Consider the following 27,876-nt stretch of genomic DNA (forward strand, 5'->3'; position numbering starts at 1 on the left):
CTATGTTATACACTAGGTGACTATGTTATACACTAGGGGACTATGTTATAGACTAGGGGACTATGTTATAGACTAGGGGACTATGTTATACACTAGGGGACTATGTTATACACTAGGGGACTATGTTATACACTAGGGGACTATGTTATAGACTAGGGGACTATGTTATACACTAGGGGACTATGTTATAGACTAGGGGACTATGTTATAGACTAGGGGACTATGTTATACACTAGGAGACTATGTTATACACTAGGGGACTATGTTATACACTAGGTGACTATGTTATACACTAGGGGACTATGTTATACACTAGGTGACTATGTTATACACTAGGGGACTATGTTATAGACTAGGGGACTATGTTATAGACTAGGGGACTATGTTATACACTAGGAGACTATGTTATACACTAGGGGACTATGTTATACACTAGGTGACTATGTTATACACTAGGGGACAATGTTATAGACTAGGGGACTATGTTATACACTAGGGGACTATGTTATAGACTAGGGGACTATGTTATACACTAGGGGACTATGTTATACACTAGGGGACTATGTTATACACTAGGGGACTATGTTATACACTAGGGGACTATGTTATACACTAGGGGACTATGTTATACACTAGGGGACTATGTTATACACTAGGTGACTATGTTATACACTAGGGGACTATGTTATAGACTAGGGGACTATGTTATAGACTAGGGGACTATGTTATACACTAGGGGACTATGTTATACACTGGGGGACTATGTTATACACTGGGGGACTATGTTATACACTGGGGGACTATGTTATAGACTAGGGGACTATGTTATACACTAGGTGACTATGTTATACACTAGGGGACTATGTTATAGACTAGGGGACTATGTTATACACTAGGGGACTATGTTATACACTAGGGGACTATGTTATACGCTAGGGGACTATGTTATACGCTAGGGGACTATGTTATAGACTAGGGGACTATGTTATACACTAGGGGACTATGTTATAGACTAGGGGACTATGTTATACACTAGGGGACTATGTTATACACTAGGGGACTATGTTATACACTAGGGGACTATGTTATACACTAGGGGACTATGTTATACACTAGGGGACTATGTTATACACTAGGGGACTATGTTATACACTAGGGGACTATGTTATACACTAGGGGACTATGTTATACACTAGGGGACTATGTTATAGACTAGGGGACTATGTTATACACTAGGGGACTATGTTATACACTGGGGGACTATGTTATACACTGGGGGACTATGTTATACACTAGGGGACTATGTTATAGACTAGGGGACTATGTTATACACTAGGTGACTATGTTATACACTAGGGGACTATGTTATAGACTAGGGGACTATGTTATACACTAGGGGACTATGTTATACACTAGGGGACTATGTTATACACTAGGGGACTATGTTATACACTAGGTGACTATGTTATACACTAGGGGACTATGTTATACACTAGGTGACTATGTTATACACTAGGTGACTATGTTATACACTAGGGGACTATGTTATACACTAGGTGACTATGTTATACACTAGGGGACTATGTTATACACTAGGGGACTATGTTATACACTAGGGGACTATGTTATACACTAGGGGACTATGTTATACACTAGGTGACTATGTTATACACTAGGGGACTATGTTATACACTAGGGGACTATGTTATACACTAGGGGACTATGTTATACACTAGGGGACTATGTTATACACTAGGGGACTATATTTGCAATGTGTGTGGCTTGAACACCTGAACTCAATCATTAAGAGGCGTGTCCACATACTTTTTATCCTATAGCGGAAATTATTTTTAGATTATCTTCTGACATGTCAAAGAGACATATCAGAAGATATTATTAGTGATGCTCTGGGTAGTAGAAATATACATCTGGTGCCATAGGGGATATGGTGCAATATTGAGCAATTTGTTTAGGTAATCATTAGCCGTCTCAGCTCACAGACCCCACAAATAATATCAATTATATATCTGAGGTGGAATTTTCCTTTCATTAGGTATCTAAGGGGGCTTCCTTTAAAGCATCTTATATCCTAAAGGCACATTTAGAAAAACTGATAATGTATTATGCCAAATGCAGGGCCTCAGGGGGCGGAGCATGACAAAGGGATTAAAAAAACGCACAGAGAATATCCGTGTCATGCACCGCCCTCTCTCAGGTCCTGCAATAGACGCTGTGCAGTGTACCTTATAATTTTTGTACTTGCAGTACCACTTTCTGCCACTGATGGTATCAAGTACTTTTCATAGACATCAGAGCAACAGCGCCCTCACTCCTCCAATGTATCACAATCTAGTATAATATCATGGTTGTTGGTCAATGTCATTACAGTCCCGGATAGTTCTGGTGCTTTTCTGCTATAGAACTATAAGTCCCAGGAGGTACTTATGTTTGTACAGCTGACCTGATGGGACAGGCTGGAGCCTCCTATAGGGTTAATTAGAGCATGCATATATACATTATAACTTGCATCATAGTGGTCAGTCCAGGGGATTAATAATGTATAGGCAATAAATAAAACTGCAGGTTTAGCAAAGTTCAGAGAAGTGCAGCACTTCCGATGTTTTAATGTTCTGCTGGATGTGCAGTCTAATAATACTGCAATGTTAGGACAAGTTAACATGTGGCAGGTCAAAAATAGCAGCGCTGCCAATAGCAGCCAATGAAATGTCATGTTACTACAGCAGGGTGGAAACTGAACGCAGTGACCTAATGGGTTTCTATGGGCCGATCCGCCAGCATCTTCTACGGCACTGACCCACATGGTGTCACTTCCTGGTCCGTTCTCTTTGGTCTCCGCATACACATTGCCCTGTTACAAATTTTGTATTAGTGCCCCTCTTGTGAGACTCACAGTACGACCAAAAGTATATGGACCCCTGACCATCACACCTGTATGAGCTATTTACAAATTCCATTCCAAAACCATGGGAGTTAATATGGAGTTGTTCCCCCTTTGCAGTAAAACGGCTTCCACTCTTCTGGGAAGACTTTCTACAAGATTCTGGAGTGTCTGTGGGAATTTTTGCCCATTCATCCAGAAGAGCATTTGTGAGGCCAGACACTGATGATGTGGGATAAGGGCTGGCTCACAACTCTAGTATATCCAAAAGGTTTTGGAAGGATTTGAGGTCAAGACTCTGTGTGGCCAGTAAAGTTCTTCTAACCAAACTCCCCCAACCAACCAACCAACCAACCAACCACCCAACCAGCCATGTCTTTATGGACCTTGTGCACTGGGGCGCAGTCATGAGGAACAGAAAAGGGCCGAATCCCAAACTGTTCCCACAAAGTTGGAAGCTACAATTGTCCAAAATGTCTTGTTATGCTGAAACATTAGGATTTCCCTTCACTAGAACTAAGGGGCCAACCCCTGAAAAACAACCCCATAGCATTACCCCTCCTCCACCAAACTTTATAGTTGCACAATGCAGCCAGGCAGGTAACGTTCTCCTGGCATTCACAAAACCTGGACTGATCCATCAGACTGCCAGATAAAGAAAGGTGATTTATCACTCCAGAGAACACGCTGCTTCAGAGTCCAGTGATGACGCGCTTTACATCTTTCTAGCCGACGCTTGGCATTGTGCATGGTGATCTTAGGCTTGTGTGCAGTGACCATGGAAAGCCATTTCATGAAGGTCCAGACACACAGCTCTGGTGCTGATGTCTCTTCCAGTGGCAGTGTGGATCCCTGTAGTGAGTGATATAACAGAAGATAGGTGATTTTTATACGTCACGCACTTCAGCACTCGGCGGCCATGTTCTGTGAGTTTGCGTGGACTACCGCTTTGTGGCTGAACTGATGTTACTCCTAGACACTTATACTTCACAATTATTTCACTTACAGTTGACTGGGGCAGATCTAGTAGATAATAAAAGCACTTACAGGTAACTGGGACAGATTTGGCAGATATTAACCCCTTCCCGTCGTAAACAACTTTCAGATTTTCATTTTCGTTTTTTCCTCCCCACATTCCAGAAGCCATAACGTCTTTATTTTTCCGTCGATATAGTACTATGAGGGCTTGATTTTTACGGGACGAGATGTAGTTTTTCGTAGCACCATTTATTTTGCCGTATACTAGGAAACGGGAAAAATATTATTTGTGGGGTAGAAAATGAAAAAAACAGCGATTCCTCCATGGTTTTTTGCGTGCTCTTTTTACGGAATTCCCTGTGCAATTAAAACAACATGTTAACTTTATTCTGTGGGTCAATACGATTACGGCGATACCAAATATATATAGTTTTTTCTATGTTTTACATGTAAAAACCAAAGTGTAAAAAAGAAAATTTATTTTGCGTCGCCAAATTCCGAGAGCAGTAACTTTTTTATTTTTCCGTTGATTAAGTGGTATGAGGGCTTGTTGTTTGCGGGATAAGCTGTAGTTTATAATAATACCATTTTGGTGTAAATGCGAAGGTTTGATCGCTTTTTATTTAATTTTTTGTGGGAGATGAGGTGACCAAAAAAGACATTCTGGCGTTTACAATTTTTTTTATTTTTTTTACGGCGTTCACCGTGCGGGTTAAATAATGATATATTGTAATAGTTCAGACTTTTACGAACGCGGCGATACCAATTATGTTTATTTATTTATTTTTTTACTATGCTCTAGTGGGAAAAGTTGTTTGTTTTTTTTTAACTTTTAATATATTTATTATTTTTTTTTACAAAACTTTAACTTATTTTTACTTTTTTTATTAATCCCCCTAGGGGACTTCAACCAGCGGTCGTTAGATACTAATGTATTGCAGTATATCGTGATTCTGACAGGCACCTATTAAGCCCTAATAGGTGTACAAAGATGGCGGACCTGGGGGCGTTCATTAAGCCCCCAGGCAGCCAAAGCAACCATCGCCCCCCCCCCCCCCGCGCGATTACGCTGCGGGGGGCGCGATGAGCTGTTAGAGGGGGTCGCCCCCCTCTTTCTGATGATTTAAATGCTACGGTCAGTATTGACTGCAGCATTTAACGAGTTAAAATAGTGGGATTGCGCTTGAGCGCGATGCCGCTAGTTACTCTGACGTGTCGGCTGTAACATACAGCCGACACCGTCATCGTATGGAGCGAGCTCACTGCGTGAACCCGCTCCGTACTTCCCCCTACCCGACTTTGGCGTATGGATACGTCAAATGTCGGGAAGGGGTTAATAATACTTACAGGTGACCGGGGCAGATCTGGCAGATAATAATTGCACTTACAGTTGACCAGGGCAGATGTAGTAGATAAAAATAACACTTACAGATGACTGGGGCAGATCTAGCAGATAGTAAAATAACTTGCAGGTTACCGGGGCAGATTTGGCAGAAAATAATAGCACTTACAGGTGACTGGGGCAGATCTAGCAGATAATTACAGTTACAGGTAACTGGGGCTGATCTAGTAGATCACAAAAGCACTTACAGGTAACCGAGACAGATTTGACAGATAATAATATCACTTACAGGTGACTGGTTAGATCTAGCAGATAAAAATAACACAAGTGACCAGGCAGATGTAGCAAATAATAATAACACTTACAGGTGACCGGGGCAGATGTAGCAGATAATAATAACACTTACAGGTGACTGGGCAGTTCTAGCGGATAATAATAGTTACAGGTCACCAGGGAAGATCTAGCAGATAATAATAGCACTTGCAGGTGATCGCCACAGACTTGACATAATAATAACACTTAGAGGTGACCGGTCAGATCTAGCAGATAAAAATAAGACTTACAGGTGACTGGCGCAGATCTTGCAGATAAAAATAACACTTATAGAAGACCGGGGCGGATCTTGCTGATCATTACTTTCACAAACTGACTTGTAGCAGAAGGGGCATCATATGACAGTGTCATGTGTAAAGTCACTGAGCTCTTCAGTATGACCCATGCAATGTTTTCTGTGGAGATTACATAGCTGTGTGCATGATTTTATGCATCTTAGGGCAATGACTGTGGCTGAAACACCCGAACTTAATAATTAGGAGGGGTCTCCACATTAGTTTGGCCAAATAGTGTATTTTCATATTTAATTTGCGCATTTTTGAATTACCGTTCGTGTAGTTCTGGCTTGCTAGCCATGAGCCAGGAATCTCTGGATGAATAGTGCTACAGGTCCTACTCCGTTCTGTAATACGTAGAATATTGGGAGATTTCAGCCGTACAGATTATGACAAATGTGAAGCAAATATTATTAGAAAAGACGAAAATATTTGGAAAAACGTAGGATTCTTCTGCGCTGAACTCTACGAAATGTGATCGGGCTCTGACACCACATGAGCAATGAACTATATTCAGAGGAAAAGTTCAGTGACAGCAGGAAACTCTCTATGAAGGAAGACATGAGGGGAAGGAAAGTTCTGCTGTGAACCCGTGTCCCGCGCCCTCCTCTCTCTGCTCCATCTGTGTAACAATATCCTGTCTCCCTTTAATTAACAGTGTTTGTGGCACAGGAGAGGCCGGGGGGGACAGGGCAGTGACCGGCGGGCAGGGGGGAGGCCTGCAGCAGATGTTAACAGCTGGGAGTAGTACATCAATATTGCATATCCAGAATCCTTCAACCATGCAGCTCTGGGGAGACCCGGGACGAAAATTACACAATTCACAAATAGGGGGTGTAAGGGGAGGGGGTTGATTAATAACATATATGAGGGGTCCCATATGGAGCACAGAGCAGACACATGGAGCAAGCATGGGATACTCCGGGGAGAGCTGCATACATAGATTTCCATAGTGCTATCTGCATTTATACCCAATGGAGTGGATTTACTAGGCAAATTGCACCAAAAATAGATTCTGTAGGGTGCGGAAAATTTTTGATGTGTTTAAGACTACCCGTGGCTAAGAAGAGTCAGAAAATGCGCCATTTTATTAAAATCGTGCACCAAAATACTGGTGTAAATGTACATCAAAATAAGGTGTAAGGAAGAAAAAAGTGTCTGATTTCCTGAATGGGTTGAGCCAAATTTGTCATGCCACCATTTTGAAAAATATGGCGCAATTTTTGCAGTTTTCGCCAACTTATAAATTCATACACAGAATTTTTAACTCCATCCCTGCATCTAGACACACGTGTACGCATTGGTGTAGCTATAAGGGTTCCAGATGAAACAGTGCCTGAAAGCAAGGGAGGCCCGCGGCCCACCACACCATAATGCGGAGATACAGCAGTGCCTCGTAGAGTGCTACGGGAGCTATATTACAGCATCGTGCAACACGTGTGCATGGGGCCTATCTGATGCATGCGCCAATGTAGACAGGGTGAGATTTTGTCATAGGTGGTGGGGGCAGTTGAACATTTGCACCAGGGCACATGAGCCCTTATGTACATACGCCCTACCCCTGTGGGCCTAGCAGTTGTGACTCCACAGGTTGTCTCTTATCATTTGGATATGCCATCAATGTCCGATCTGTGGCGGTCCGATCATTGTGATTGTCTCTGACCACTAGAGAAAAGTAGCAGCGGCACTAGGAAAGCGCGATACCTGATTTTTTTGGAGTCCGTATGGTCAATCATTATAGGAAATCCCTGTGATGGCATCGGCCAAGGATTACTCTATGAATGGGCAGAAATGGATTATAGCCATAACCTTAGGGTTGTCCATGGACTGTGCCTCTTGTTAAGGCATGGACTACTATAGTCCTATAATATATAAAGACTGATATAGTAAACTGTAAGGCTAAGTTCACACGGAGTATTTTGGGGGAGGAATATCTGCCTCAAAGCTCCAAACGGAATTTTGAGGCAGATATTCCTCCCCCAAAATACTCCGTGTGAATAGCAATTATCGCGCAGTTTTTCGCCCGCGGCCATTGAGCGCCGCGGGCATAAAACACGCTTTCTCCTGCCTCCCATTGAAGTCAATGGGAGGTCGGAGGCGGAAGCGCCCGAAGATAGGGCATGTCGCTTCTTTTTCCCGCGAGGCAGTTTTACTGCTCGCGGGAAAAAGACGCCGACGCCTCCCATTGAAATCAATGGGAGGCGTTCTCGGGCCGTTTCTGCCGAGTTTTGCGACGCGGTTTCCGCGTCAAAAAACTCGGCAAAAGACCCCGTGTGAACATAGCCTAAGAATGTTTCAAATCATAATGGAAACAAAATTAAAAAAAAGTAAGTAAAAAAAACAAACAAAAAGATATGCAAAATGTTATTAGAAAATACAACTTATTCACATGCATAAATGGCGACAACCAATATAAAGACTAAAGGAATTAATAATTTTATGTAAATTAAGTTCAATCATTTTATAGTAACTCTTGTACTCAGTCTGTATTTGGCGACACAGATTTTTTTTTTCTAGCTGATACATTTTACCTGCACTGATACATTGTAGCAAACTGTAAAGCCATTAGGGAGATCTGTGCTGCTGATTTATTTGTCTGACATGGGATTGTCTAGATTGGATGCTAACCAGTATAGTTTCAGCACAAGAAAGTAGGTACGTGGGCTACAGGGGCACTTCCCCGGGCGCAGAGTGTGGAGTCGGTGCAGCAGGGTCCCCCACCACATTAAAAAGAGAAAAACAAATAAAAAACACAGCGGTTTATATATATATATATATATATATATATATATATATATATATATATATATATATACACACACACTCCTCATCATTGAAATTGCAACACAGGAAGGACAAGCCGTAAGGTTCTGCAAATCGAGGAAGTAGCAGGTGTCGCTAATGATCAAATTTTCGAGCTTCGAGCTCCAATCGGTGGCATGTGGGGGGCATAAAAGCCAGATGGAAAGCACAGTTTTTTAGCCACATGAAACCTCAAAAATCGGATAAAGTGGTGTGGGATGATTGTGCGATGCCTCCTATTCATCGATGTGCCAGTTATCGCACTTATCATAAACTGAGAGGCCTTGGTTTATCACTCCGGCAGATCACTACGCGCCTAGGCCGAGATTTCAGCGCTGCTCAATGTTGCGTGTCCCGGTGGTTGGGAGAACAACAACGAATGGGAATGACAGAAATAGGTGCGCGGGGGTGAACCTCTGCAGGGACGGATCATCTGAATGGAAGAATGGTGCGCAGTGATCCATTCTGTACTGGATGTGAAATAAGACGTCACATCCCAAGCCTAGGGCGGCAACCATTGTCGACACAAACCATCAGAAGGCGTCTGCATGACATTGGGCTACGAGCCAGACGTCCAGCTACAGGTGTTCCACTGACCACACGTCACCGCTCTCAAAGACGATCATAGTGCACAGCAAGACCACAATGGAGGCTGGAATGGAGGTCTATCCTCTTCTGCGATGATTCCTGTTTTTGTCTCGGAGACAATGATAGCCAGAGATTGGTCTGGATACCACGTGGGCAACACCATGAAGAGGCCTTGACAAAGGATTATGGTGTGGAGTTGCATAATGTACAGTAGCCGGACCCCTCTAGTCTTTATTTCAGGTCCACTAACAGTTCGGCGTTACATTGATTTGGTAATAGAACCAGAGGTACGGCCATTTCTCCAAAGTGTCCCAGAAACCGTTTTTAGTCAGCACAATGCCAGTTCCTCATGTTACTGTGAGCAGCCTGCGCTGACTAAACGTGCTACCATGGCCTGCAGCGTCTCTGGTCTTGTCTACCATCTAGCACATCTGGGATGTCATTGGTCGGCAATTGCACAGGGAGCTGCCAGCAGCCAATCTTGATGATTCGCGTGCCCAAGTGCATTCAGCGTGGCACCGCATTCCTGATAGCATGCCAAGGCGTGTAAGTGCATGTATTTCTGCGCGTGGCGCTCATATTCGATACTGAATAAATGAAGATGTTTGGAATATTTTGTTTCCATTTTTTTATCATTTGCACATGTCTATCAATCCTGTGATTTCCACAATTCCAAAACTTTTCCTTCTTGGTTTTGCAATTTCAATATTGGGGAATGTAAGTTAGGGGTCTGGTCTGAAATCAGAATATATTTAGAGGGGCTGGTCTGAGGTTAGAATATATTTAGGGGGTCTAGTCTGGGTCTGAAGTTAATTTATGGGTCTGGTCTGGGGTCTGAATAAATTTTAGGATCTGTTGTAGGTCTGAATTTGACAGTATTTTGGTATCTCAATTTATTGTGGGGTCTGGTATGATGGTACTATTTATGTGTGGGGTATAGCGGTACTATTTATGTGTACAGTGTAGAGGTACTATTTATGTGTTGGGTATAGCGGTACTATTTATGTGTGCAGTGTAGAGGTACTGTTTATGTGTGTGGTATAGCAGTACTATTTATGTGTGCAGTGTAGAGGTACTGTTTATGTGTGGGGTATAGCAGTACTATTTATGTGTACAGTGTAGAGGTACTATTTATGTGTTGGGTATAGCGGTACTATTTATGTGTGCAGTGTAGAGGTACTGTTTATGTGTGTGGTATAGCGGTACTATTTATGTGTGCAGTGTAGAGGTACTGTTTATGTGTGGGGTATAGCAGTACTATTTATGTGTACAGTGTAGAGGTACTATTTATGTGTTGGGTATAGCGGTACTATTTATGTGTACAGTGTAGAGGTACTGTTTATGTGTGTGGTATAGCGGTACTATTTATGTGTGCAGTGTAGAGGTACTGTTTATGTGTGTGGTATAGCAGTACTATTTATGTGTGCAGTGTAGAGGTACTGTTTATGTGTGGGGTATAGCAGTACTATTTATGTGTACAGTGTAGAGGTACTATTTATGTGTGGGGTATAGCAGTACTATTTATGTGTGCAGTGTAGAGGTACTGTTTATGTGTGGGGTATAGCAGTACTATTTATGTGTACAGTGTAGAGGTACTATTTATGTGTGGGGTATAGCAGTACTATTTATGTGTACAGTGTAGAGGTACTATTTATGTGTGGGGTATAGCGGTACTATTTATGTGTACAGTGTAGAGGTACTGTTTATGTGTGGGGTATAGCGGTACTATTTATGTGTACAGTGTAGAGGTACTGTTTATGTGTGTGGTATAGCGGTACTATTTATGTGTACAGTGTAGAGGTACTATTTATGTGTGGGGTATAGCGGTACTATTTATGTGTGCAGTGTAGAGGTACTATTTATGTGTGGGGTATAGCGGTACTATTTATGTGTACAGTGTAGAGGTACTGTTTATGTGTGGGGTATAGCGGTACTATTTATGTGTACAGTGTAGAGGTACTGTTTATGTGTGTGGTATAGCGGTACTATTTATGTGTGCAGTGTAGAGGTACTGTTTATGTGTGTGGTATAGCAGTACTATTTATGTGTGCAGTGTAGAGGTACTGTTTATGTGTGGGGTATAGCAGTACTATTTATGTGTACAGTGTAGAGGTACTATTTATGTGTGGGGTATAGCAGTACTATTTATGTGTGCAGTGTAGAGGTACTGTTTATGTGTGGGGTATAGCAGTACTATTTATGTGTACAGTGTAGAGGTACTATTTATGTGTGGGGTATAGCAGTACTATTTATGTGTACAGTGTAGAGGTACTATTTATGTGTGGGGTATAGCGGTACTATTTATGTGTACAGTGTAGAGGTACTGTTTATGTGTGGGGTATAGCGGTACTATTTATGTGTACAGTGTAGAGGTACTGTTTATGTGTGTGGTATAGCGGTACTATTTATGTGTACAGTGTAGAGGTACTATTTATGTGTGGGGTATAGCGGTACTATTTATGTGTGCAGTGTAGAGGTACTGTTTATGTGTGGGGTATAGCAGTACTATTTATGTGTGCAGTGTAGAGGTACTGTTTATGTGTGGGGTATAGCAGTACTATTTATGTGTACAGTGTAGAGGTACTGTTTATGTGTGGGGTATAGCAGTACTATTTATGTGTACAGTGTAGAGGTACTGTTTATGTGTGGGGTATAGCAGTACTATTTATGTGTACAGTGTAGAGGTACTGTTTATGTGTGTGGTATAGCGGTACTATTTATGTGTACAGTGTAGAGGTACTATTTATGTGTGGGGTATAGCAGTACTATTTATGTGTACAGTGTAGAGGTACTGTTTATGTGTGGGGTATAGCGGTACTATTTATGTGTACAGTGTAGAGGTACTATTTATGTGTGGTGTATAGCAGTACTATTTATGTGTACAGTGTAGAGGTACTGTTTATGTGTGGGGTATAGCAGTACTATTTATGTGTACAGTGTAGAGGTACTGTTTATGTGTGGGGTATAGCAGTACTATTTATGTGTACAGTGTAGAGGTACTGTTTATGTGTGTGGTATAGCAGTACTATTTATGTGTACAGTGTAGCGGTACTGTTTATGTGTGTGGTATAGCGGTACTATTTATGTGTACAGTGTAGAGGTACTGTTTATGTGTGTGGTATAGCAGTACTATTTATGTGTACAGTGTAGAGGTACTATTTATGTGTGGGGTATAGCAGTACTATTTATGTGTACAGTGTAGAGGTACTGTTTATGTGTGGGGTATAGCGGTACTATTTATGTGTACAGTGTAGAGGTACTGTTTATGTGTGGGGTATAGCAGTACTATTTATGTGTACAGTGTAGCGGTACTGTTTATGTGTGTGGTATAGCGGTACTATTTATGTGTACAGTGTAGAGGTACTGTTTATGTGTGTGGTATAGCGGTACTATTTATGTGTACAGTGTAGAGGTACTATTTATGTGTGGGGTATAGCGGTACTATTTATGTGTACAGTGTAGAGGTACTGTTTATGTGTGGGGTATAGCAGTACTATTTATGTGTACAGTGTAGCGGTACTGTTTATGTGTGTGGTATAGCGGTACTATTTATGTGTACAGTGTAGAGGTACTGTTTATGTGTGTGGTATAGCAGTACTATTTATGTGTACAGTGTAGAGGTACTATTTATGTGTGGGGTATAGCGGTACTATTTATGTGTACAGTGTAGAGGTACTGTTTATGTGTGGGGTATAGCAGTACTATTTATGTGTACAGTGTAGCGGTACTGTTTATGTGTGTGGTATAGCAGTACTATTTATGTGTACAGTGTAGCGGTACTGTTTATGTGTGTGGTATAGCGGTACTATTTATGTGTGGGGTATAGCGGTACTATTTATGTGTGCAGTGTAGAGGTACTATTTATGTGTGTGGTATAGCGGTACTATTTATTTCAAAGTTGTTTTCATTAAGATTTTCCAAAAGCATATAAAGACATGCCAAACATATGTTACAGTGTTACATAAAGGTCATACGGTGCAGAAAGGAATATATGTTACATCGATACATTCTCCAACCTGGAGTCAAGTCGAGAAAGCATGAAGAAAAATTACATAAATCAATTATCATTATGGCAAATCAGTGATTTGGAACAAGCACTAATTCACGTAACTTTCTTGGTCAAGGGGAGAAAACATGGAACAGGGGTGAGGGAAAATAAGGAAGGCCAAGGAGGGAAGGGAGTAGGTTCTGGAGTTCAGTCAGCTGATACCAATGCCGCTGGTGATAATAAGAAGTACAAAGCATAATGTAGATAATGGGTATATCATCTAGAGTGAGACAACCGTATTAAAATGTTGAAGACCACGTTCCATCCATGGATGCCATATTCGAAGATATTTTTGCCTAGTTAACAATTCCCAATGCGCTAATTCCTCCAACCGCCCCAGTTCCGATACTTTATCTTCCCACTGAAGCATTTGTGGAGGTACCGTGGATCTCCATAAGTCCGATATAAGCAATTTAGCTGCTGTAATCAGCAAAGTGGGTAGGCAATGCTTCTTCAGGGTAAAATCGTGAGTGGCTTTCTAGCTGTACTATTTATGTGTCCAGTATAGTGGTACTATTTATGTGTGGGGTATAGCAGTACTGTTTTATGTGCACAGCAAAGCTGTACTATTTATGTGTGGGGTATAGCGGTATTATTTATGTGTACAGCATAGCGGTACTATTTATGTGTGGGGTATAGCAGTACTGTTTGTGTACAGTATAGCGGTACTATTTATGTGTGGGGTATAGCAGTACTGTTTTATGTGCACAGCAAAGCTGTACTATTTATGTGTGGGGTATAGCGGTATTATTTATGTGTACAGCATAGCGGTACTATTTATGTGTGGGGTATAGCAGTACTGTTTGTGTACAGTATAGCGGTACTATTTATGTGTGGGGTATAGCAGTACTGTTTGTGTACAGTATAGCGGTACTATTTATGTGTACAGTATAGCAGTACTGTTTATGTTTGGGGTATAGTAGTACTGTTTATGTGTACAGTATAGCAGTACTGTATGTGTACAGTATAGCAGTACTGTTTATGTTTGGGGTATAGCAGTACTGTTTGTGTACTGTATAGCAGTACTATTTGTGTACTGTATAGCGGTACTGTTTATGTGTACAGTATAGCAGTACTGTATGTTTGGGGTATAGCAGTATTGTTTGTGTACTGTATAGCGGTACTATTTGTGTACAGTATAGCAGTACTGTTTATGTGTACAGTATAGCAGTACTGTTTATGTGTACAGTATAGCGGTACTGTTTATGTTTGGGGTATAGCAGTGCTATTTATGTGTACAGTATAGCAGTACTGTATGTTTGGGGTATAGCAGTATTGTTTATGTGTACTGTATAGCGGTACTATTTATGTGTGGGGTATAGCGGTATTGTTTGTGTACTGTATAGCGGTACTATTTATGTGTACAGTATAGCACTACTATTTATGTGTACAGTATAGCAGTACTGTTTATGTGTACAGTATAGCAGTACTGTATGTTTGGGGTATAGCATTATTGTTTATGTGTACTGTATAGCGGTACTGTTTATGTGTGGGGTTTAGCAGTATTGTTTATGTACTGTTTGTGTACAATATAGCGGTACTATTTGTGTACAGTATAGCAGTACTGTTTGTGTGGGGTATAGCAGTACTGTTTGTGTGGGGTATAGCAGTACTGTTTGTGTGGGGTATAGCAATACTGTTTATGTGTGGGGTATAGCAGTACTGCTTATGTGCAGGGTATAGCAGTACTGTTTATGTGTGGGGTATAGCAATACTGTTTATGTGTGTTACTTTATATTTTGAGAAACACACAAATTTAGTATAGGGGTTTTTTTTGTGCTCGCCAAAAAAAACCTCATACATCTGTTTTCCAGTTGATATACATGTATAAAACCACATTTCTTTGAAAAATAAATGTATATTTACCGCTATGCCCATTGCGTGTGCCGCTTGTTTTCTTCCTTTACTTCCTTATGAGAGGAGTGTCTATAGTTTGTGATACGCTGGAAACTTAATTTCCCATGAAAAGTCTTCCAGCCTCAGCGTAGCACAGCCTTACCACACCGGCCCTCTAGCTCCTCCTCCTTACCCGTTGCTCTCCTGTAGCTCAGGCTTAGATATCAGCCCTTCTGGATTCTGCTCTAGCCCTCCCCATGATGACATGACGTTCATTGGGGGAAGGCGTTTACGGAGTGTGGACATGGGATGGATGTACGTGACGTCACTATCACAGGAAACAAAAAGGGCTCACGCGATCACGTGACTACTACCGGAATGAAGCTTCGGAAGGCACAAAATAAAATTATTAGTAAATACAAAAGTTGCATTAAAAAGCTCGGGTGCATAAAAAAATAACTGTGCGAAAACCCCTTTAAGTTCTGGGCGTGTGTGTACGTGTAGGAGGGGGCCACAATGAATCTTTGCCCCAGGTGATGGAAAACCTAACTACAGCTCTGCTTCATCTGCGCAATGTGCTATATAATAAATAAGCTTTATCTACATAAAACTGGATAAATTGTGAAATCAGCAGCAAAGTCAACAGCAGTTCAGATGAGGCAGAGGGTAAGCGGCGACTACAATCTGCAGTTGTTTTCATTAGTAAGCCCCCCTAGAAAAAGAGAGGAGTGGGTGGCCACGTGCCATGTGTGTGATCTCACAGTAACCAGACCTCATCTCTGAATAATTCAGACCTGCTCGCTCAAGTGCAAGAATAACACAGGCCGATGATTTTCTAGGGGTTTTACTTTTATATTTAGTTTCCGGTTTTCTGCCCCTCACGTGAGCGCTTGGGAGCCCCGAGAAGGGTCAGCACAATGTCTGTTTGGATAAGGTCGGCTCATCTACACAAACCAAGCAACTTTAAAAATAACTTTGAGAATGAAACCATTTTTCTGTGTGTCAGGATAAAAAAAAATCTGCAATAGAAGAGAGCGAGCCGGGAACGGGCAAGGAAAGGAACAAAATTATAATGCCAAAGCCGATATATACTGTCATCAACCCATATGTATGATCACCACCCATACCCCTGAATATCACCGCTGCGGGGTTCTCCACAGTGCTGCAAATCTGAAAACATAGGAAGAAGGCAAAGTCTGGCAGCAAAATGCCCAATAGCACTGGCATGGCCGTACTCTATACCAGATATACCACTCGAGATAGCCCACTGGACAACAGGGTATAAAGAAGAATATAAAAATATATCCGCACTGTACAATGATGCTACTTGGGTAGCATATAACAGTATAACTTGGGCACTGTATGGCGGTATGACTTGGGTAACATAACAGTATAACTTGGGCACTGTATGGCGGTATTACTTAAGTAACCTAACAGTATAACTTGGGCACTGTATGGTGGTATTACTTGGGTAACATATAACAGTATGCCAGTATTATTTTGGTAACATATAACAGTATAACTTGGGCACTGTATGGCGGTGTTACTTGGCTAACATTTAACAGTATAACTTGGGCACTGTATGGCGGTATTACTTGGATAACATATAACAGTATAACTTGGGCACTGTATGGCGGTGTTACTTGGGTAACATATAACTTGGGCACTGTATGGCGGTATTACTTGGGTAACATATAATAGCATAACTTGGTCACTGTATGGCGGTAATACTTGGATAATATATAACAGTATAACTTGGGCACTGTATGGCGGTATTACTTGGATAACATATAACAGTATAACTTGGGCACTGTATGGCGGTGTTACTTGGGTAACATATAACTTGGGCACTGTATGGCGGTATTACTTGGGTAACATATAATAGCATAACTTGGTCACTGTATGGCGGTAATACTTGGATAATATATAACAGTATAACTTGGGCACTGTATGGCGGTATTACTTGGGTAACATATAATCATATAACTTGGGCACTGTATGGCGGTATTACTAACATATAACAGTATAACTTGGGAACTGTATGGCGGTATTGGGTAACATATAATCGTATAACTTGGGCACTGTATGGCGGTATTACTTGGATAACATAACAGTATAACTTGGGCACTGTATGGCGGTATTACTTGGGTAACATATAACAGTATAACTTGGGCACTGTATGGCGGTATTACTTTGGTAACATATAACAGTATAACTTGGGCACTGTATGCCAGCATTATTTTGGTAACATAACAGTATAACTTGGGCACTGTATGGCGGTATTACTTGAGTAACATAACAGTATAACTTGGGCACTGTATGGCGGTATTACTTGAGTAACATAACAGTATAACTTGGGCACTGTATGGCGGTGTTACTTGGGTAACATTTAACAGTATAACTTGGGCACTGTATGGCGGTATTACTTGGGTAACATTTAACAGTATAACTTGGGCACTGTATGGCGGTGTTACTTGGGTAACATTTAACAGTATAACTTGGGCACTGTATGGCGGTATTACTTGGGTAACATTTAACAGTATAACTTGGGCACTGTATGGCGGTATTACTTGGATAACATATAACAGTATAACTTGGGCACTGTCTGGCGGTGTTACTTGGGTAACATATAACAGTATAACTTGGGCACTGTTTGGCTGTATTACTTGGGTAACATATCGTATAACTTGGTCACTGTATGGCGGTAATACTTGGATAATATATAACAGTATAACTTGGGCACTGTATGGCGGTATTACTTGGGTAACATATAATCATATAACTTGGGCACTGTATGGCGGTATTACTAACATATAACAGTATAACTTGGGAATTGTATGGCGGTATTGGGTAACATATAATCGTATAACTTGGGCACTGTATGGCGGTATTACTTGGGTAACATATAATAGTATAACTTGGTCACTGTATGGCGGTAATACTTGGATAATATATAACAGTATAACTTGGGCACTGTATGGCGGTATTACTTGGGTAACATATAACCGTATAACTTGGGCACTGTATGCCAGCATTATTTTGGTAACATATAACAGTATAACTTGTCCACTGTATGGCGGTATTACTTGAGTAACATAACAGTATAACTTGGGCACTGTATGGCGGTATTACTTGAGTAACATAGCAGTATAACTTGGGCACTGTATGGCGGTGTTACTTGGGTAACATTTAACAGTATAACTTGGGCACTGTATGGCGGTATTACTTGGGTAACATTTAACAGTATAACTTGGGCACTGTAGGGCGGTATTACTTGGGTAAAATATAACAGTATAACTTGGGCACTGTATGGCGGTATTACTTGGGTAACATATAATAGTATAACTTGGTCACTGTATGGCGGTAATACTTGGATAATATATAACAGTATAACTTGGGCACTGTATGGCGGTATTACTTGGGTAACATATAACAGTATAACTTGGGCACTGTATGCCAGCATTATTTTGGTAACATATAACAGTATAACTTGTCCACTGTATGGCGGTATTACTTGAGTAACATAACAGTATAACTTGGGCACTGTATGGCGGTATTACTTGGGTAAAATATAACAGTATAACTTGGGCACTGTATGGTGGTGTTACTTGGGTAACATTTAACAGTATAACTTGGGCACTGTATGGCGGTATTACTTGGGTAACATTTAACAGTATAACTTGGGCACTGTAGGGCGGTATTACTTGGGTAACATATAACAGTATAACTTGGGCACTGTATGCCAGCATTATTTTGGTAACATATAACAGTATAACTTGGGCACTGTATGCCAGTAATATTTTGGTAACATATAACAGTATTACTTGGGTAACATATAACAGTAGAACTTGGGCACTGTATGGCGGTGTTACTTGGGTAACATATAACAGTAGAACTTGGGCACTGTATGCCAGTATCATAGGGGTAACATATAACCGTATAACTTGGGCACTGTATAGCGGTGTTACTTAGGTAACATTTAACGGTATAACTTGGGCACTGTATAGCGGTGTTACTTGGGTAACATTTAACAGTATAACTTGGGCACTGTATGGCGGTATTGCTTGGGTAACATATAATAGTATAACTTGGGCACTGTATGACAGTATTATTTAGTCACTATATAGCACTATTTATATAAGCCCTGTATGGCTTTGTTGCAATTATTGGGGCACTGTATTGCAGTACAGCTTTGTCAGCAACAAGAATTAGAAGGAGACTTGTTTTACTGCTTGGCTCAAGAACAATTGCCTAGACTGGATACTGTATATTGTAGCAAACTCTCAGCTGTGTGAAGTATTAGGTCTGTGCTGGGAAATGAGCACACTTTTTCTGTGAGACAGTTTTGATATTTTATTATTTATTAGATGTTTCTAACAGGGGTGGAGCTCTGACAACCTGTCAATAATTTTTTACTCTTACTCTAACAAATAGAATTGCTGTTATTTTAGTATAAGGTGTTTGTGTAATATCTGACAAGATACAACTTGGATAAAGTCATAGGATATTTGTGTGACGTACAAGGAGTTATCTAGTTTAGAAAATCCACTTTTAAATAACCTACTAAGGTATTTAGAGCTAATACAGGGATTCCCCAGGTCCGGGCTTTTATTTTTTAGCCAGAGAGTAGAGCAGCTACAAAGAGGGTCTCTCACTCTGGAGGATCCGACATTTCCATGAAATATACAGAACTGTGTAATACTTTCTTTCTCCTGTGGTGGCACTGCAGGGTAATTGAACACTTGCTGCCAAGGTTCACCCACAGATTACAGCTGATCACTGGGGTACCCTGCAGCAGGACACACTGCGATCAACTTATTTTAAGAGAACCCTTCTAACAAACAGGAATTGTCCTAAGCAGACAAATCTTTTGACCCCCTTGAGGACCAATTTTTACCATGGCATGAACAGATTTTTATTTTGAGAAAAATGCAAAAAGAAAAAAGCTATTCGACTCCAGTTCTGTGTATGTTAATTATTTTGTCTTGGAACGTTTTTTTATTTATTTTCCTTTTTTTTTTTTTTTTTTCTTTTTTTTTTTAATTACCAAAGGAGATTTTTTACTTTGTATATATTTTTTTTAAACTCAAATGTACTGGCATATTTCTATAGTGCATTACATTAGCCTGTGTGGAGATAGTACGCAGGCAGTTGTTACAGCATACCAAAGTATACCCTAATAAATGGCAATATAGTCAGACAGCCTTGGGGTCCTTCAATGGACTCTGGGCTGTCTGTCCATACAAGGTACAGCCCCCGATAGCATCATAGGAATTTTCTGTGACATAATCATAGGGGGTCTTTCCCTTTGTATGGCCTGATCAGCATTAATTGAGGTACACAAAGGGTTCTACTCTGATCTATGCCATTAGAGCGGGGCTGCGGATGTGTGTTACAGCCTTTGCCCCGGTCCTGAGGTGCGGGCACTATAGCAATGCCCAAGTCGTCATCTTGACTAATCTTGTCATCACTCGGCTACTGCCTGCCACTCTGAAGCGAGAATACTTGTCATACGTCCTCAAGTAGTTAAGGAAAAAAGAAAACCGAAATTAGAGGGATGTTCTACAGTAGTTGAAGTAAAAGAATTTTTCCGGCCACGAGGCAGAATGCCAACCTACCTAATTAGTCTTATACGAAGTAGCAATTTCTTTTACAGCGACCTCCATAATAATGGCAGAATGGTGAAGAATAAATCACTATACAGTAAAGTATTCTTCCCGGGACGAGACGTCGTGGTCTATCAGCCGCCATTTAATTGACTATTGCAGGTATTTCCATTCAGTTAATCAATGCTTTAATTATCACCGTTCCAGATAATTAATTTGTTCAGTCCAGTAACTACAACAACAAATGACGCGGTCAGTAGAGAAGCGACAAAATAAGAAATGGGCGGAAGAATTAAAGTTCAAGATTTTAAACGAGTTTTCCAGGAAATACCATTGAAATAACAATCCTAAGAATAAGCCATTAATGGGTGACCAATGGTAGTCCAACCATGAGGACCCTGACTAACTGGCTGGAGCCCCACAGACCCTATTCTGCAATATCCAAGACCGCGCCACTATCATCCATGTGGCTTTATCTATTATTACAGCTCAGCTATTCACTTCAAAAGAGCTGAGCTGCAATACCAGGCATAGCCACATGCACGCAGATGGCGCTGCATTGTCAGCTACTGTAGTACAAGACAGTGCAACTGATCAGTAGATGTCTCGGGGTCAGACTTCCACAGGTCACTCATTAGTGGTAGTATAGGCCATCAATGAAGATGAACGAGGGGTTGTTATAGCCATGCCCTGCCCCCATCTGTTACTCTACCATCACTTCCAGGGGCCCTGCTCTCTTATATGACAGAGGGTCCATTGCTATTTAGGCACGAAAGCCTGTGGTGTCGACTGCAACTTCTGCTCCCCATAACTACACTATGGTGTAAATCCCATATATCTATATCTATGGAAATGCCAAAACTATAATTATGTTGTAATTCAAAGTATCACAAGAATGTGTAACCTGATGAAAACCAGTCCTGTTATTACTAGCTGGATCATAAACTTGTGAAATGCATGTAGCGTTATATTCACTTATACTATGATATACATTATAATGTCTTAAAGTCCAGGGTTATTCACCGGATTCAAAAACAATGCGGTCCTTCTGAAAGTGTCTGGGGGAGACGACTAATAACATATTTAATTGTAGATTTCATACAAACCCTTAAACACTGTTTCCTTTATTAAAGAAATACAGGAAGTATAATTACTAATCTATGAGTGCGGGAAAGGGAAAATACCGTAACTCTCCTCATGTCCGCTAATAAAGTATAATATTATAGTAGTTATATTATTGTATATAGGGGGCATTATTATAGTAGTTCTATTCTTGTACATAGGGGGCAGTATTTTAGTAGTTATATTCTTGTATATAGGAGCAGTATTATAGTAGTTATATTCTTGTATATAGGAGCAGTATTATAGTAGTTATATTCTTGTATATAGGAGGCAGTATTATAGTAGTTATATTCTTGTATATAGGAGCAATATTATAGTAGTTATATTCTTGTATATAGAGGACAGTATTATAGTAGTTATATTCTTGTACATAGGGGCAGTATTATAGTAGTTATATTCTTGTATATAGGAGCAGTATTATAGTAGTTATATTCTTGTACATAGCGGGCAGTATTATAGTAGTTATATTCTTGTATATAGGGGGCTGTATTATAGTAGTTATATTCTTGTATATAGGGGGGAGTATTATAGTAGTTATATTCTTGTATATATGAGCAGTATTATAGTAGTTATATTCTTGTATATAGAGGACAGTATTATAGTAGTTATATTCTTGTACATAGGGGCAGTATTATAGTAGTTATATTCTTGTATATAGGAGCAGTATTATAGTAGTTATATTCTTGTACATAGCGGGCAGTATTATAGTAGTTATATTCTTGTATATAGGGGGCTGTATTATAGTAGTTATATTCTTGTATATAGGGGGGAGTATTATAGTAGTTATATTCTTGTATATATGAGCAGTATTATAGTAGTTATATTCTTGAATATAGGAGGCAGTATTATAGTAGTTATATTATTGTATATAGGGGGCATTATTATAGTAGTTCTATTCTTGTACATAGGGGGCAGTATTTTAGTAGTTATATTCTTGTGTATAGGGGCAGTATTATTGTAGTTATATTCTTGTATATAGGGGCAGTATTATAGTAGTTATATTCTTGTATATAGGAGCAGTATTATAGTAGTTATATTCTTGTATATAGGGGCAGTATTATAGTAGTTATATTCTTGTATATAGGAGGCAGTATTATAGTAGATATATTCTTGTATATAGGGGCAGTATTATAGTAGTTATATTCTTGTATATAGGGGCAGTATTATAGTAGTTATATTCTTGTATATAGTGGGCACTATTATAGTAGTTATATTCTTGTATATAGGGGGCAGTATTATAGTAGTTATATTCTTGTATATAGGAGGCAGTATTATAGTAGTTCTATTCTTGTATATAGGAGGCAGTATTATAGTAGATATATTCTTGTATATAGGGGCAGTATTATAGTAGTTATATTCTTGTATATAGGGGCAGTATTATAGTAGTTATATTCTTGTATATAGTGGGCACTATTATAGTAGTTATATTCTTGTATATAGGGGGCAGTATTATAGTAGTTATATTCTTGTATATAGGGGTCAGTATTATAGTAGTTATATTCTTGTATATAAGGGGGCAGTATTATAGTAGTTATATTCTTGTATATAGGGGCAGTATTATAGTAGTTATATTCTTGTATATTGGAGGCAGTATTATAGTAGTTCTATTCTTGTATATAGGGGTAGTATTATAGTAGTTCTATTCTTGTATATAGGAGCAGTATTATAGTAGTTATATTCTTGTATATAGGGGCAGTATTATAGTAGTTATATTCTTGTACATAGGGGCAGTATTATAGTAGTTATATTCTTGTATATAGGGGCAGTATTATAGTAGTTATATTCTTGTAGATAGGGGGCAGTATTATAACAGTTTTATTCTTGTACATAGGGGGCAGTATTATAGTAGTTATATTCTTGTATATAGGAGGCAGTATTATAGTAGTTATATTCTTGTATATAGTGAGCAGTATTATAGTAGTTATATTCTTGTATATAGGAGCAGTATTATAGTAGTTATATTCTTGTATATAGGGAGCAGTATTATAGTAGTTATATTCTTGTATATAGGAGGCAGTATTATAGTAGTTATATTCTTGTATATAGGGGCAGTATTATAGTAGTTATATTCTTGTATATAGGAGGCAGTATTATAGTAGTTCTATTCTTGTAGATAGGGGCAGTATTATAGTAGTTATATTCTTGTATATAGGAGCAGTATTATAGTAGTTATATTCTTGTAGATAGGGGGCAGTATTATAACAGTTTTATTCTTGTAAGCCACCACAGGACATGTTGGTTCTGTGTACACTGCTGATAATATATTGTAGGCAGGAATTGATGAAATATGAAAGTGTTCGAGCTAATCATAATGTATCAGTAAAATAATGGTGTCATCTTGGTGCTCATTGAACCGCGATTCCTGTTAAATATCATGAGTCATCCTTTTATGAGCAGTAAACTACTAGAAAACAAGTAAATTGCTATTATTTGCAGCTATTGTGTCATAAGCTTTTCTCTTGTTTCTGTTGCAGGTAAGTTTTCGGCGGTGACAGCTGAGACATGCGATCGTCGGCCTCCAGGCTCTCAAGTTTTTCATCCAGGGACTCATTATGGACTCGGTAGGTGACCTCATATTATTGAGACCTTACGAAATGTGCCTATAACCAGCATCCATTCATTATGCAGTTTAGGAGTATTACACATAAATTCAGAACCTTGTCGTGTCTATATGGTCTTTGTCTTTTGGGGAAGGTACTGGGTTCATGTACTTGTTTGCTCGGCAGAGTTATTTGCATGTGGCATCAATGGTGTCAGACTTTTTGAGTAATTTATTGTAACTTTGTTAGAAGAACAGAATATGCGTCAAACACAATGGAAGAAATGGTGGGTGGCAATACATGGCATCATTCAGGTGGTAGTGGTATGTTCCTCCTTTTTAGTCACAGTCTTTGCTGCAATTAGACACTGGGGCATAGGTCAGAAGGGTCCAGCGAGTCGTGCACCAGCTATTGAATGCTAGGGGTGCCAACATGCCACATGGTATAGACACACAGGGCCAGGGCACATATTTGAATTTCTCCTTGGGTAACGGGAAGCCTAGCTACTACTTTACACTTCTGATGACCTAGCTTAAAGATGGCTCTATAGCCCTTGTACCACTGCAAGCCACCAATTATGCCTATTCGAGTAACATCAAACTTTAGGGGCTATTCACATGGCAAAGCTGCATTGCAGTATTACGTAGCCATAGGGAATCCATCGGCCACCACACCGTGCCTTCACGAAGCATTGTGTTTTCTTAAAGCAATGCTTCTAGATGAGAATATCTCAATAACAGGGCATGGGATGTAACATGGTCCTTGTGACTGGGATCAGGAAAAATTATTTAGGTTCTTCTTAAAGTTTTTATGACAAACAAGTTAGTTGAGACATAATCACACTATTGACAATAGGACTAGGTCAGCTTCACCTCCCTCCCCCCTCTCTCTGCATATGACTCTGCAGAGCATGCTCACAACACTCTCCAACAGACGGTAATGAGTCAATGTCTTGAGGCAGAAGTTATCTATAACCGGGTGCTTCATCCAGGAAGACATTAGAGAATGGAAGTCTTGGTACATTGGCCATAATTGCTGCTCTGTTGCCAATACTGGGTGCGTTGGGGCTAACAGTAATTGGCAGTATTATGGGGGCTCTGTTGGACCAATGGAATTAACTATTTCCTATTACGTGTACATTTCCCTTTCTTGGCATGAACGCTAATCACTGGTGAGACCAAGGCATTACTATCATTCCACCCATGGTGAAGTCACAGTGGATTGCCAGACTGTAAATAATTGTGCCAAACTATAGTCGTTGTGAGAAGTATTCGGTTCGTACAGGATTTTCATCCTCTGAATAAAAACAATTAGTGTTCACATTTACTGACTGCAAGCAGAGATCTTGAAAGTAATGTAGAATTGAAACACAAAGTTGCAGAAGTTTTTATTCCACAATGATTGAACTATATTTAAGTAAACTGGAAAACCCCTTTAAGGAGAACTTAGTGGAATTTTAACCCTTCAGCAGCCATCGGTGTTATTATCAGATAAATTCTTCAGCTAAAGGGCTCAAGAACGACGATATTCCACTACAGCTTACTATTTGTTATTCTTCAATAGCCTCTGAAAGATCCAGAAAGGGTTAAGATACAATTTAAAGCCTATTTTAAATTTCCTGTTTTAAAAAAAAAAAAAAAAAAAACTAAATCGGTTAAAAATTTGAATTCATTATCACTTAATATATCTTTATAACATTTAGAGCTCTGTTTTTCTTAATACAGAGCTCTAAATCCACTGCATAGGGTTAGAGTTAAAGGACTTGTCCAGTTTAGAAAACCCATTTTCATATACTCTATTAGGCCTCATGCACACTGCCGCATTTTTGGCCCGTGCTCCCATAAAAAGCAAAAGATAGGATATTTCCTATCCTTTGCAGAGGCTTTCTATGGCCCGGACACGTTCCCGCAAATATACAGGAAGGTGTCCGTGGTCAATAGAAATTAATGGGTCCATAATTGCGGACTGTAATTACGGTCCGAAATTACAGACTAAATCTACGGTCGTGTGCATGGGGCCTTAGGGAATTCTGAGTTAATAGATGGGGTCCTCTTTTCCGGATTCTCATTTCTTGGCCAGATTTGAGAGCGGTTATAAAGAGAGTCTCTCTCCTGTATTAGGCCTCATTTACACAAGCGTGTGCGTTTTGCGCGCGCAAAAAACGCAGCGTTTTGCGTGCGCAAATGGCACTTGACAGCTCCGTGTGTCATCCGTGTATGATGCGCGGCTGCGTGATTTTCGCGCAGCCGCCATCATAGAGATGAGGCTAGTCGACGCCCGTCACTGTCCAAGGTGCTGAAAGATCTAACTGATCGGCAGTAACTCTTTCAGCACCCTCGACAGTGAGTTCCGATCACAATATACACCAACCTGTGAATCAAAAAAAGACGTTCATACTTACCATGAACTTCCTGCTTCCTCCAGTCCGGTCTCCCGGCCGTTGCCTTGGTGACGCGTCCCTCTCTTGTCATCCGGCCCCACCTCCCAGGATGACGCGGCAGTCCATGAGACCGCTGCAGCCTGTGATTGGCTGCAGCCTGTGCTTGGCCTGTGATTGGCTGCAGCTGTCACTTGGACTGAATTGTCATCCCGGGAGGTCGGACTGGAGGAAGAAGCCGGGAGTTATCGGTAAGTCAGAACCTCTTGTTTTTTTTACACGTATATGTATATTGTGATCGGAAGTCACTGTCCATGGTGCTGAACCAGTTTAACTCTTTCAGCACCCTGGACAGTGACTGTCTCCTGCCGTCGCGTACCCGAACATTTTTTGCCGGGTTCGGTCAAAACGAGTTCGGCCGAACCCGGTGAAGTTCGGTGCGCTCATCACTAATTTGACACTCCGTTTGGATGTTTGTAAACAGAAAAGCACGTGGTGCTTTTATGTTTACATTCATCCTTTTGACAGCTCTTGCGCGAATCACGCAGTTCGCACGGAAGTGCTTCCGTGCGGCATGCGTGGTTTTCACGCACCCATTGACTTCAATGGGTGCGTGATGTGCGAAAAACGCACGATTATAGAACATGTTGTGAGTTTTACGCAACGCACTCGCGCTGCGCAGAATTCACGCATCGTCTGCACTGCCCCATAGAGTAATATAGGTGCATACGACACGCGTGAAAAGCACGCGCGTCGCACGCACGTATATTACGCTCGTGTAAATGAGGCCTAACACAGACAACACATTGATTTGAATGGACACTGTGTAGTACTTAATTTCCCCTGTGGTGGCGCTGCAGAGAAATTGAACACTTACTGCCAGGTTTCTCCACAGATTACAGCGGATCGCTGGGGGTCCAAATAGGGGGACACCATGTGATCAGATAACTGTTAAGGGCCCCTTCTAACAAGTAGGCATAGTCCAAAGAGGAGAACCCCTCTAAATGATAACATTCTGTTATCTGCAGTCATTACTAGAGAGAGCTCACTGCATACGGTTTATACATTGAATGTTATACAGTAAACTCATAAGCTCCCTCTAGTGGGGGCTGCAGGTAGACAGAATTTTA

At 40.4% G+C, this 27,876-nt stretch overlaps 1 protein-coding gene across 2 annotated transcripts in view; it reads left to right on the forward strand.

Moving 5' to 3' along the window:
• ASAP1 (ArfGAP with SH3 domain, ankyrin repeat and PH domain 1) overlaps positions 1-27,876 on the forward strand; it is a 239,949-nt gene that overhangs the window by 11,320 nt on the left and 200,753 nt on the right. For both annotated transcript variants that reach the window (XM_075825722.1, XM_075825724.1), the window contains exon 2: positions 24,304-24,390. In XM_075825722.1, coding sequence (XP_075681837.1) covers positions 24,332-24,390 — 59 coding nt within the window. In that variant the 5' untranslated portion in view covers positions 24,304-24,331. The remainder of the gene's footprint in view (positions 1-24,303; positions 24,391-27,876) is intronic.

The sequence above is a fragment of the Rhinoderma darwinii genome, chromosome 5 (genome assembly GCF_050947455.1).
Source record: "Rhinoderma darwinii isolate aRhiDar2 chromosome 5, aRhiDar2.hap1, whole genome shotgun sequence".
Lineage (NCBI taxonomy): Eukaryota > Metazoa > Chordata > Amphibia > Anura > Rhinodermatidae > Rhinoderma > Rhinoderma darwinii.